The following is a 13,287-nucleotide window of genomic DNA, read 5'->3' on the forward strand; positions in this document are numbered from 1 at the left end:
ACACCAAACTGCCTTTGAGATACATTTCAGGCAAGGTACTGCCATTGCAAAGTTACAGTGAATGACTCAGAGATAGACTGTTGCTGCAAACAGTTCATTAGTATTTTTAAACAAGTGGAGGGTGCTCTCCCTTTTTAAAAATGGAACATAAGTTTTATGCAGGTTATGAAAAAGTTTTTCAATTCCTTTTGCTGTGTGGGCAGTTATTAAGGGAAAAATTATTAGAGTTGATTGTTTTTCACTAAACAGAATTTAAAAAAAACCCCATCTTAATCACAGTAAGGCTTTGTGTGGCACAAAAGCTTTCTTTTTGTGCTTTAGCTTGTTCTAAAAAGAAAAAAAAAAAAAAAAAAAAAAAGGAGGAATCTGCTGGAGGTCATACCATTACAGAAACATATTTTGTTGGCAGTGTGTAATGGTCGTGTCCTTCCAAGCTGTTTGCTACAAACAGCTCAAGGAAAGCTGGATTTATCTTAAAATCTCAGCTGGCAAACTCTGCACATAGTGGTTTATGCGGCAACCGTGAATGGTTCACTGAGAGTATTCACAGTGCCTGTTTTAGGAAGCTTCAGGAAACTGGTTAGGTGTGATGTGCTTTCAGTCACTCCTTTTTGGCGATGCTAGACTGCAAGAATATACCTGTACTGCCACTTTGGACAATTCCTTTTCAGGTCCATGTTGCTATTAACCACCCAGGACCCTTAAGTTTCTTCATACTCTTCATACTCTTCATACTTCATACGTTGACTTCAGAAGCAAACTTTGTTCTTTTCTTGATGGGGCAACTGATGTAAATAAATTGGGTACTAAAGAACTGTGAACACCAGAGGTCTCAGGGCAACAATTAAACCCTTCACGAATAATATGAAGATAAAACAAAGGATCTTATGTTGGGTGGCTTCATAAAAAAAAACAGAAAATGCTAGTATTTCATATTTAAGAAGTCGAGACCTTTGTTTAGAAGCCAGGAACCAGTAGCTTCTGAATCTGTGCTGAGCCGCACAAGTATCGGGATACAGGAGGCTGGAGTTCCTGATGGTCCTCTATGGTGAGAGGGTCTTAATAGTTAAGTTAGCTCCTCGAAATCTTTCTATTTAAATTGCTATGGCCTCATCCAAAAATCCAGTAAAGCTTCCTCTCAGGTTAGAATATGGCTTTAGGCACCAGATATTGCAGCATCAAGCTGTTTGGGCAGCCAGGGAGGGATGTCAGAGGCAACTCAGACATGGAAAGCAGAGAGTGCACCTTCTCCTCTCTCTCTGTAGAAACACCTTTGGGAGGTGCAGGGAATGCTACTGGTATGCTTGCCTCCCATTTCCTTTGCTTCTTTGTTTTATCTTATTCATTGATCTAGCTGGGCATTAAGGTTTTGAGTTGTAAAATACATACATCTGGACAGGTGATGTGTAACATTCTCTTATGCTCCTCTAATTTTTTTTAAGGTTAGTAAAGATGCTTATAATTCCAAACTCTACCTGGCCCACTGCAGACTAGCCTCAGCCTGTGTGGATGTGCTGGCCATGGAGTGATCAGTTCATCCTTGCCAATACCACTGGTGATGAAGCTGGGCAACAAAAGCCAAGAGCAGTGGGGCAGGTCTCATGGCTGGCTATATGCTGTGTGATGTGACTATATGGATGAGAAGACTTGGACACCCATCAGAAACTCATCCGAGGGGTTGGAAGGCACAGTCGATGGATTAAGAAACTGTGTTCAGCAGCAGTCTCTTCTGGCTGTTACCAACACAATTTCAATGTTGTTACCATTTATTTCAAAAACACAGAATTAGCTAAGGGTCTCCTAGCACCAAACTGCCCCCAAAAAGGAAGAAGAAAGAAGATAATACTAATCCATGTCAGGTGATTTTAACAACATTGGAGCTGACCCATCATTGCAACAGTGAACAACCCTGACCTGAAGCCTACTAACCTCTGTAAAGTACTGCATGGCCCTTTGTGACTCCTGAAAATAAGGATATGCTATGAGCTTGGGTCACCTAGCTTGAGAAGCTTCTCCTCCCTTCTGCATGCTGGTTTCATAATCAAAATCAGTTTTCCTCACAGACTGAAAAAGATGCAAGCTAGGAAGGGGTTTCTCGTATTCATGCTTTCATTGAGTAAAATGTTTCCAAGTAGGAATTGCTCTTCCTGCTTATGTTAAACTTATTGGTTTGGTTTTCCTAAAATGTAAGGAGGAGATTCCTGTGTCTCAGACACACATACATATATATGTGTGTAAACAAGAAATTATCTCAATTATTATTTTTAGAATAAGGGGTCCAGATTTGTTTTGCATGAGTTTTCTCCAATTTGCATAGAGCAAGAAGCATTTCCCCCATCTTCTTTAAAAGTGCACAGAGGAAAAAAAATGGAGGCAAAACACTCTGCATCATCTGAGCATGAGGCATGTTCTCAGTGAGAGCAAATCAGCTGAGAATATATCAAATCTGGGGATCTGTCCCGAGGAGCAGAGCTGTGCTGTAGCTGGAGTTCCCATGGCTTTGTTTTCTAGATACACAGAAGTGTGAGAAGCATAAGAAACACAGGGGTAGGTTCCAAGTGCAAGTGAGATGTCATCTGACTGATAGCACAGAAGTAGGCTTTTTAGTCATGATTTAAAACTAGTAGCTGTTACCTGGATCCAAGCAAGATCCTCTTTCTCCCCACCTCCATTCAAGCAAATATGAAAGAGGTCATGCCCACTGCTGTCTGCACCAAATACCACTGGGAAAGTGACCATTACACTGCATTGGGTCAACATTTACATCCAAAAATGGAGCTCTGAACCCCCTTCTTTCCCATTGCTTATTGCTATGGGAAATGCTAACTGTTGAAGTTCAGCTGGTGCCTGGGCAGATCTGTCAGTATGGTTCATTTCACCCACCTCAGACATCAGTTTTCAGTAGGGGACAGAAGGTTGAAATTCTGCAATCTAACTAAAAGAAAGTCACAATTATCTAATGATGCTTTTTTGCCTTGCACTCCATAAATCTGGAAATGGTGATTTAATTAAGGAAGACAAAGGTTCCCACCGGGCTTGTAAAAGGTTATATTGCCACATGTCCCTCAGAGTCAAGAATCAGGTTGAGCAGGCATAACAGTGACTAAGCAGGTCAATTCACAACAAAAGGCAGAATACCACAGAGTCATCACAGAAAAACTTCATTGCTCATGCAATCAGCACACCACAAAAGATCAGTATTTGTCACTCTGTTGAGGTGCTGTCAGCCGAAAAGAAATGTTCAGTTCATGTTCAGTATGTGGTTCAGTTTCTTCAGCAGCCAGATGGTCTTTCTGTGGTCCACTGGAGTTCCACTCTATCACAGTGGAGGTCTGTTTTCCAACATGGCTATCACTGCCTTGTAAACTTCTAGCTTAGTAAATTGTTTGACTCTCCTCCCTCCCCAGTTTTATACTGCAAATACCACAGAGCTTGTGCAAAGCCTTTCCCTCCTGAGAAAAGCAGGCATGTCAGTCAGGGCTCTTACAGGGTGAGAAGACTCATAAACAAATGGCACTTCTTCTCTGCCTGTGATTATGGGAGATTTGAGAATGACTGAAAGATCATAAAGCAGGGATAATCTCACCTTTCATTAAGCTTCCAGGCAGAAAAGGCTGGCCATAGACTGCCAGCAACCAAACATCATGAGAATGGCTACCTTGCTGACGTGAGGGGATAAGAAAAAAATATGTTTAAAAGGGTCCCTCTTCTGCAATGTTCTCTCTCAATCAGGGTTTCTGCCAAACTTGGGCTGTATTCAGTTCATTTGGATAAATATCCAGAGATGTATGTAGCCTTTATGATTTTGTTTAAATCCATTTTCAACTTACTCATTCTTTTAGGCTTGGCAATGTTCTGCAACAGTCCTTTTTGGGTATTTAAATGATCATGATGTGCAAAACTATTTTGATTTCTTTTAGATGTATTTACCAAGCGGTCACAGTCAACAGTTGTGGCAGTAGAATTGCTGTCACAAAAGGGTCTGAGCCACCTGCGAGGATTTGGAAAGAAAAACAAATCTTTTATATTGATCTTAAACCAACACATTAAGACTCTAGGATTTTCCAATCCAATTGGAGCAAAAGAAAACACTCAGCAAGAATGTACACTTGAATCTGGCTCTGGGGAGAGAGGGGAACTTTTCAATAAGTATGAAGTTCAGACTAAAGTTCCACCTTCAGCATAATAGATGGTTGTGTCCTCCAGTTCAGAGTGAATCTATCCACCAAATCCACCATGCCAATAAAACCACTCACGATAACTTCCTTTAGAACCTATTCAGTACTTCATTAACACTGTAGAAGTAGTAGTTATCACAGCAGTTTCACTTCTTCAAAGGTGATAATGCATCCAAGACTCAGGGTATCCCACCTGCAGAGCACAGTGCCATAGAGGGACCAGACAGGAGATGTGGTCTAAGGACATGGCTTCTTAAGCAGCAGCTTCCTATGCTGAGTCAGCTGCCAGCAGGCAATAATTTCCATATTCCCTCACAATTCAAGTCACCACAGGCCCCAGACAGGGTGTACAGTCAAACACTGTACCATGTCTCCCGGCCCTGGCAGGCACCTGTACACATGCCATGCTTTTACACAGCACTGGCACCTTCTCGTGTTCCTTAAAAACCGTGGTACCATGTGTACCAATAAAACAAGCTCTGTCTCTCTCACACAGTCTCAGAGTCAGCAACTATAACCAGCAAACCCAAAGTTAGTTTAGCTATTGCCCTAGGGTGATAAGAATCACTCATTCATCTCCCCGCTCCAACAGGCAATTCTTTCTTGCTTCCTTACGTTCCCAGCCCAGCCCCACCTCAGTACTCCTCTTGCATTCTCTCCAGTCCAATAAACATCCGCAAGGCGTTGGAAATGAATTGTTGTTTTGTATTTATCCCAAAATGTGCTCTTCTCTGACACATCACAAGCTCATTTCATGCAAAAATGACATATCTGATTTCTTTTGACATATCTTTTGCCTTGGATTCCACCAGCAATAGTGTGTCCACAGCAATTTTTCCTGTAGTTACTGTTGGAAAAGGCAAAAGTACTAGGTCAGTAACAGACTCGCTTGTGTGTCTGTGGAGCAGAGAGCACACCCTGCAGAAACATTCGGATGAATTTTGGATTACTAACTTAGGTGCTGGAAGCATTTTAGCCTTATTAGCAAAATGATTGGGTTGATCCAATTAGCCCTAATTACAGGAGCGGTTATATTACGCTAGTGGGAGTTGTATCCTTATGCAGTTATGTTGCTTTGCTGCTTATCTCCAGCATCTCTGCATAAACCTCGCTGTGTCTTTTAAAAGAAAATGCAAGTTAGAAAAGTGACCAGTGTTTTTTGCAAGGTAAAGATAAGAACGGAGATTGATAAATGAGTAATGAGACTGTTTATAACCCTTTTTCTTAGTAAAGTGGCTTAGAAGGTGAGAACAATGTATAAAAGCTTGGAAATCCTCTAAATGTATCTCCACTTAGTTTCTTCTGAAGCAGCATTAGGGAAAAAATATTTAATTTAAGAGTAAGAAAGAAGAGTAATGATTTTTTAATTAATTTTCTGAGGATGTTTAAGTATGTTTAAAGACCCCACTAGACAGGTAGGATAGAGCAGAGCTCATGAAAACACACAGATGTCACTTGAATGCACTACCAGCAGCAGCAGCTTACTATTGCTTGTAACATCACTAAGGAATATGAGTTATGCTTGTTCTCCTAAGAGTGAGCGGGAAATTACGATACAGAAGTTTTGTGATTTATCCAAGCCCTAGGATGGCATCCAACTCAGAAATCTCAACGTGGTGGTTCCCAGTCCTGTGTCCTGCCATCCCTTGCCCCAGGCATTAAAAGCCAGTACAATTAGAGCTCCCCAGTTGAGTAGTTCGCCAGCAGAGCCCTGAGAGGAGGCGGCTGTCACAAAGTAACCCAACAGCTACGCTGCTGCTGGGAGGCAGGACAGATGCCTCTCTGGACATGAAAAGCCGTTGTTACAGGAAAACCTGCAGGTCGTCACTGGGTTTGCAAAGCCTCCTCCCTGCTACGTGCAGCTTCTGTCTCCTGTGTGCCCCGTCCCGGAAGGGGAAGAGCTGGGGGACCACCCTGAGAGGAGCAGCATTTTCCCTGGCCAGGAGGGCAGCCTGGTGTACATAATTTAATGTCCCCTGGGATGACACTGGATATGCAGTGAAGCATTCTGGGACACAAAGCTCTGAGCCAGGGCATCTGTAGGGAAGGGAGGCAGGAGGCAGCCACCAGCAGGAGAGCAAAGCAAGACCAAATACCACCTAAGAAAAGGCAAACAGGGGCAGCATCTGTAGTATTACTGAAGCATGGATTTTTCTGAAGCATTTCTGAGGGCTTGAGGGTGCTACGGGTCCATGCACACAGCTGTGGAAGTGTCTCCAGAGGTGTGGAGTCTTTGGACACACAATGCACCAGCATTGGTGGGATGTGGTGGGGTGATCAAACACCCCAGGCAGGAAAGCTGGGTTCTGGAGACCCAGCCATGCACCAGGACTTACTTGCCCCACTCCATGTCTGCATTCAGTTTCCTGGGCTCTTAAAGGGTTGTTCTTTATTACCGGGGGGTTCCTTGTGCTGCTGGAGTTGGAAGGTTTAACCCCTCTCCCTTGACAAGGGTTTGAGGGACAAGCCGAAGGCGATGCACAGGGCTGGAGTGCTCGGGGCTCTGACAGGGTGGGGGGAAGCAAGCGAGGAGTCTTCATCCCCCTGCCTTCCCTAATCCTGCAAACCACTGACAGCAATTCATTTCCAGGAGCTGGACTTCAGATGCGTGGGACCACGAGTGAGAGGGGGTCACGAGGCAGCTGGCAGGAGACCATGCGGGTTAGCCCAGTATAAAGCACCTGTCTCAGAGCAGCTATGCTCTGCACAGCCGGCCCCTGATCGCGGAGTCAGGTGTGCAGTCGGCTCCTTCTCGCAGGGACTGTCAGGACCAGACTTCTCCCCGGAAAATTCGGCCTCAGGCCGGGCTCAGCATGAGGGAAAAGATTTCTTCCCAGTCGCCTCCAGCATAGGCAGGGACGCTGCTGTCACTGGCCATGTAGCTGGACATTATTCCACTCCGGGCCAGCCGGAAAACCCTGCCCCGCCAAGAGCAGCAAGGCAGGGAGGTCAGCCCTTCCACCCGCCCCGCTCGAGGTTCTGCCGTTCAGGATCATCCCTCCTGAAACGGCTGGCAGGGCAGTGTGGGGAGGTCGGGGGTCCCATCCGGCAGCTGAGGGGGCGGCTAGCAGCCTCCACACGCAGCCCCGCTCTCCTCACGCCAAACGGCCCCGACGAGTGCCCCCGTCTTTCCTATTGTGAGTCCCCGCAGGGACCCTGCCCAGGCAACACAGTGAGGACCTGCTGGTGCCATGGGCGGGGAGGGGGGGATAGCGGCACCCTCTCCTCCGGTCCCTTCCCGGCAGGATGAGGGGTAGAGAAGCGGGTGACGCCCCTCAGGAGAGGGTCCGCGGGTGCCCGGAACCACTGCGGCCGCGGGTGGGCGTCCCCCGTCCCCCCTCGGAGCCGGCGTGAGGCAGGACCGCGGTGGGGAGGGAAACCGAGTTTGCGGCGCCGCTGCCGCCGGTGCGCGGGGGCAGGAGCGGGAGCGGGCGAGCGGAGGCACCGCCGGCACAGCGGCCCCGCCGGGCAGTCCCTGCGCAGCCCCCGGCCGCCCACCCACCAGCCCCGATCGCCGCCGGCGGGGTCGGGCGGGGGGTAGGTGGGAGCGGCGGGGGCGGGCGGCAGCCTCGGGGGTCGTCGCCATGACGAGCGGGCGTGCCGCCGCCTCCCGCCGCTGAGCGGGGCGGCCGCTGTCCCTTCAGCACCGCGCGGCCACCGGGGCCGCCCTGCCCTGCCCTGCCCGGCACCTGCACCCCACCGGCACGGGCACCGGCATCCCCTCAGCACCGACAAAGCATCCCCCCAGGACCCCCTCGGCACCGTCATCCCAGCGGCACTGGCATCTCCCCGGCACCGGCATCACCCCGACACCTCACCAGCACCAGCACCCCCCGGGCAGCGAAGCGAGCCCTGGCGGCCCCCGCGGGCGGCGGCGATGGCGGGCGGGGGCCGGGGGCGACGGGGCGCGCCGGCGGGGGGCCGCGGCCGCTGAGGCAGCAGGTAGGGCGGGCGCAGAGCCGAGCGGAGCCGGGCAGGGGGATCCCCTGCGGCCGGGGGGCAGCGGCGCCCCCCGCGCAGAGCGGAGGCTCCGGCCCCTGAGGCGCGGCGGGGACCGGGAGCCTGGGCGGCGGCGGCCGGGGGGGCTCCTCGTCTGGCGGGGCCGGGAGCGGCAGAAGGCAGGGAAAGGTCCGCACAGAGCCGGTGGCACAAAGGCCGTGAGTAACGGGGGGTTGGTGGGGAGCGGCAGCCGCAGCCCAGGTGAAGGGCGCGGGGAGGAACAGGAGCCTGCAGCGGGAACAAAGGAGCCTCTCTCAGGGTCCTCAGTGGGAGGTGGGAGAAAAGAAAAGGGGAACAAGGGGAGATATGGGGCAGAGGGTGAAAAAGAGGGGAAAGTGGGTGAACGGGGGGGGAAAGGGAGAAAAAGGGGGAAAGAAAAAGAAAGAAAATGAAAGAAAAGGGGGAAAGAAAAAGAAAGAAAATGAAAGAAAAGAAAGAAAGAGAAAAAGAAAGAAAGAAAGAAAGAAAGAGAAAGAGAGAAAGAAAGAAAAGCAAGCATCAATAGGTGAACATGCTGTAGATTTGTTCATTCTGTCAACTTTCTGTGCAATTGCATCCTAGGTATTCATTCCCTACACACTTTCGGAAGGAGCTCACTATGACAGGGCAGAGTCTGAATGCTTTATCTGAAGCGAATTTTGAAGACAATGAGATCAGCATCAACGTTGGAGGCTTTAAGAAAAAGATGAGATCCAACACATTATTAAGGTTCCCTGAGACCAGGCTGGGCAAATTGCTGAGCTGCCACTCAAAGGAGTCAATACTGGAGCTTTGCGATGACTATGATGATACCAAGAATGAATTTTATTTTGACAGGAACCCCGAGCTCTTTCCTTATGTGCTACATTTTTATAACACCGGCAAGCTCCATGTGATGGGAGAACTCTGTGTGTTTTCTTTCAGCCAGGAGATTGAATACTGGGGAATCAATGAATTCTTTATAGACTCCTGCTGCAGTTATAGCTACCATGGGAGGAAAATGGAGCCAGACCAAGAGAAATGGGAGGAACAAAGTGACCAGGAAAGTACCACATCTTCTTTTGATGAGATTTTGGCATTCTACAACGATGCCTCTAAATTTGATAAACAGCCCTTTGGAAACATCAGGAGGCAGCTCTGGCTTGCTTTGGATAATCCTGGGTACTCAGTTTTAAGCCGCATCTTCAGTGTCCTTTCAATAGTGGTGGTGCTGGGCTCCATCGTGACCATGTGCCTGAACAGCCTCCCAGACTTTCAGATTGTTGACGGTAATGGGAACCCTGAGGAAGACCCTCGCTTTGAAATCGTGGAACATTTTGGTATTGCATGGTTCACTTTTGAACTGGTGGCAAGATTTGCAGTAGCTCCTGACTTTTTAAAATTTTTCAAGCATGCCCTGAATTTGATTGACCTAATGTCTATCCTTCCATTTTACATTACATTAATTGTCAACTTGGTGGTGGAAAGTAGTCCAACTTTAGCAAATTTAGGCAGAGTTGCACAAGTCCTGAGACTCATGAGGATCTTTCGCATCTTAAAGCTTGCTAGACACTCCACAGGTCTCAGGTCTCTTGGAGCCACCCTGAAGTATAGCTACAGAGAGGTGGGGCTTCTTTTACTTTACCTCTCTGTTGGCATCTCCATTTTCTCAGTAGTGGCTTACACCATTGAGAAAGAAGAGAATGAGGGGCTAGCCACCATCCCTGCTTGTTGGTGGTGGGCTACTGTTAGCATGACCACAGTTGGCTATGGAGATGTTGTGCCAGGGAGCACTGCTGGCAAGTTGACAGCATCTGCATGCATCTTAGCTGGTATCCTAGTGGTAGTGCTTCCCATTACACTGATCTTCAATAAATTCTCCCACTTTTATAGGCGTCAGAAGCAGTTAGAGAGTGCCATGAGAAGCTGTGATTTTGGTGATGGCATGAAAGAAGTTCCATCCATCAACTTAAGGGACTACTATGCTTATAAAGTTAAATCCCTTATGGCTAGTTTGACCAATATGAGCAGGAGTACCCCCAGTGAGCTGAGCCTGAATGATTCACTGCATTAGCATACAAGTCTGACAGCAGTTTGCATGAGAGCTATCAAGAGCTATGTTTATAAATGTTTTCCTATTTGTCTTCTTTTTTTTTCCAAAGGATAGTGTTGCTGACACTGCACTTTGCACTTGAGAAACTAAAGACATTTCTATTACAAGTTGACAGTTTGCACATTTTCATCCTATTGCATTGGATACTAAATGCTGTCCTTTCCATGCAAATGTTACCACTTCCATGACATTAGTGCTAGTGGTATAAAAGATGATCTGTTACTTTGTGCATTTTCTCATCTGAGCAGAGAAATGAACGTAGACAAGTGGAATAAAAATTTTCAGATGTGACATGAGTAATGAAAAAAATCACGCATCACCTATACTGGTATCTGTACTAGTGTAGGACTTCCATGCATTTTACAACAGTTTAAAACAATCACCTGTGAGTCACTGACATGCAAACACTTTTATCCATATTGCTGACCAGTAATTCTGATTGTCACTTGTCTGAAAACTCCACTAAGTTTGCTTACCCTTGAGTATGTATGTTAAAATCTGGGTGTTCTTGTTCTGAAATGTTATGTATAGTAATACTTTTGAGAATCTCCTAAGCATAGACCTTCCTGTGCTTCCAAGATTAGGTCAATACTGAACCCTCTGAAGAAGGCAACCTCACACTTTCAGATAGCTACATATTCAAATACTGCATTTCCACAAATGGTATGGAGGCACACATAGACCTCTCAGGATGACATTTCCAGAAGTGATCTGCTCCCAGCTCAGTCTCAGTGCAGCTGCAGTATGCTGTATCAGTCTGTCAAAATGGTTCTGAGATTAGACACACAAAGATGTGGGCTTTCAACAATTAGAAGCTCCAATGAAAAACTTGGATTTGTTTAATGAAGTGAAATATTCCCACATGAACTGTACAGGCAGCATTTTAGGAATTGACATTCATATACTGCAAAAAGACTAATTATAAAGATGCCATATGTGATGCTGAGATATAAAATCTAATTTTATCAGAAAAGCTTGAAAGCAGGTGTTGATGACAGACAATTCCATTAAGATTTCTGCCAAGGAAACTCTAAGGAAAAAAACACCCTGTAAGTCACATTTTCCCTCAGAAAGAAACTCACAATTTACAACTAAGGGAGAGTATAAGGGCCTAAGAAGGGAACAGATAAAGAAAAAGAGCTTAATACTGCAGCAGCCGTGGGTAGAACCTCCTACTTATTTCTGTGATGTAGACAATGTAAATCCTTTCAAGGGCTGGCATGTACTTTTTTAAAAAAAAAGAAAACAAAACCAAAAAAGACATGAGAGAACAGATCATCTGGGACTTCCAGAGTAATCATGGATCTGCATAAAGTTGTTTTTCAAGTGCTCAGTCTCTTCCCTTACACAGTTTTACAGAGATCAAACACTTGTAATCAACAGGTAGAAGCCACTGTTGGGTGGCTCTTTTAAATTCTTGGCATCTGTGCCAGAAAACAAACTACTGGTGCTCAGTGGGCAGAACAGCATTTCTCTTCAGATCCTGCTGCTTTTCCATCCCATTTATTACATATAATGTTCTAATTATTTTGTTGGTTTGTTTGTTTGTTTTACTTGCAAAGACTAGAGAGGTTCAGAAATTAAATTCAGACTAGTCAGAAGAGAAATTAAAATACTAAAGCTAAAATTGTCACGTTTGGAAGACTGTTTTTGTATACCATGACAAGGGGCAGCCCAACTGACGGAATAAAGGAAATATGGCATGAATAGGTAATTGCCTCATTTAGGCTACTAGAGGTTGCTGTCTGATCTGTATCTTTTGATGCTTTGCTATATCAGCTCCACCTAAAAACAGAAAGCTGATCACCCAGGATCACATTCCTGTTTGCCCAGTGATCTATCACAGAATACACGATGTGAAATAACTTACCCCTCACCCCATTTCCTTTGAAAAAACTCTCCCCTCATGTGAGTTAGTGCCTGATTTAGGCCATGAAGCATGAGGGAAATGGTCCTTTCCAACTTCACCAAAGATCTCAACAGAGCCTGCACAAGTTATGAAATCCATTGGCAAGTCATTGCTTGCTGTCCCTGAAAATCAAAGAGAGATCTAGATAACCTGAATTTGGTGTCCAAACTTGAAACATTTTGCTAAGGTTTTCACTTCTGGAGGTCTGGTTCAAGTTCTCTGCTGGGTGATAGGCATAAATTCAGTACTCTTGTTCCTGATTCATACTGTGTGTGTGTAAACTATCACACACCTACAAACATCCACGCAGAACGTGGGCCAGCCTGAGGTCAACTGCTGGACTGGAAGTACCAAGAAAGAAGGAAGAGAAGGAAGAGGTGGGCATGTGCAGCTCATGCACTCTGGTCAGGTTACATGCTGCAAGGGTGGCAAGCTCTCTTCCTGATGCAAAGGACACTGCAAACTCTCACTAATTCTGTTGCCTGGGGGCCTTCAGAGAATCCAGCTCCAAGCAGTGGTTTTATCTGTTTCAGAAACAGTAGGTGCACAGAGCTGAAAATCAGTGACTTTCAGGGCAGTTATTTGATGAGACCTGTAGACTTGCCAAAGAGTCACAAATTTCCTCAGCTGTTGCTAGTTTAACATTGCAAATGTTGGATCCAAACTTTACAACACATCATTTCAATAACCTATAGCTTATCTTACGTTCTAGATTTATTATTATTTGTAGGGCTGATTCTCTGTCATTTCTGCCAATATTGAATGGAACGTGTCCAAACTGCGTGTTACTAAAGAAAATTAAATACCCCAAGGAATTCAGACTTTTATTGTACTGGTTGAAAGGAATTTTCATTATTGCATTTTTATATAAGTGCTTTGGATCAAAGACACTAAGTAAATAAAGTACTGAAATTTAATATGTTCTTATTATCATGACAGTGACTTTACACAGTGCACAGGAATTCCTTTCATAAACTTAACTAACTCCATGTTAAAAGTAATCACATTTTTCCTCTCTCCTCCTCCTGAAGACCATTCCAGAGCTGTGCTGCTCTACAAGGCTTGCACAACTTTTAGCATAATTTTATTAATGGATGCTTTATACCACTTTGTTTCTTTTTCTTATGCCA

The 13,287-nt window shown here is 45.9% G+C and overlaps 1 protein-coding gene across 3 annotated transcripts; it reads left to right on the plus strand.

Annotated features, from left to right (window-relative positions):
• Positions 1-7,200: 7,200 nt before the first annotated feature.
• KCNS2 (potassium voltage-gated channel modifier subfamily S member 2) lies at positions 7,201-13,074 on the plus strand. 3 transcript variants are annotated; one of them, XM_051785227.1, is made up of 2 exons: positions 7,201-7,315; positions 8,739-13,074. In XM_051785227.1, exon 2 carries the CDS (start codon positions 8,776-8,778, stop codon positions 10,207-10,209), a length of 1,434 nt encoding a protein of 477 aa, XP_051641187.1. In that variant the 5' UTR covers positions 7,201-7,315; positions 8,739-8,775; the 3' UTR covers positions 10,210-13,074. The 3 variants fall into 3 exon arrangements, with proteins under 3 accessions (XP_051641187.1, XP_051641186.1, XP_051641188.1); XM_051785226.1 differs by lacking the exon at positions 7,201-7,315 and adding an exon at positions 8,087-8,120; XM_051785228.1 differs by lacking the exon at positions 7,201-7,315 and adding an exon at positions 8,302-8,335.
• The last annotated feature ends 213 nt before the right edge of the window (positions 13,075-13,287 follow it).

This window comes from Manacus candei, unplaced genomic scaffold (assembly GCF_025592945.1).
Source record: "Manacus candei isolate 608988 ecotype Guabito, Panama unplaced genomic scaffold, ASM2559294v1 h1tg000019l, whole genome shotgun sequence".
In the NCBI taxonomy this organism is placed as follows: Eukaryota; Metazoa; Chordata; class Aves; order Passeriformes; family Pipridae; genus Manacus; species Manacus candei.

Excerpts from the sequence above, each read along its gene's own strand:
- KCNS2 (XM_051785227.1), top strand. The coding sequence starts at position 8,776 with ATGACAGGGCAGAGTCTGAATGCTTTATCTGAAGCGAATTTTGAAGAC.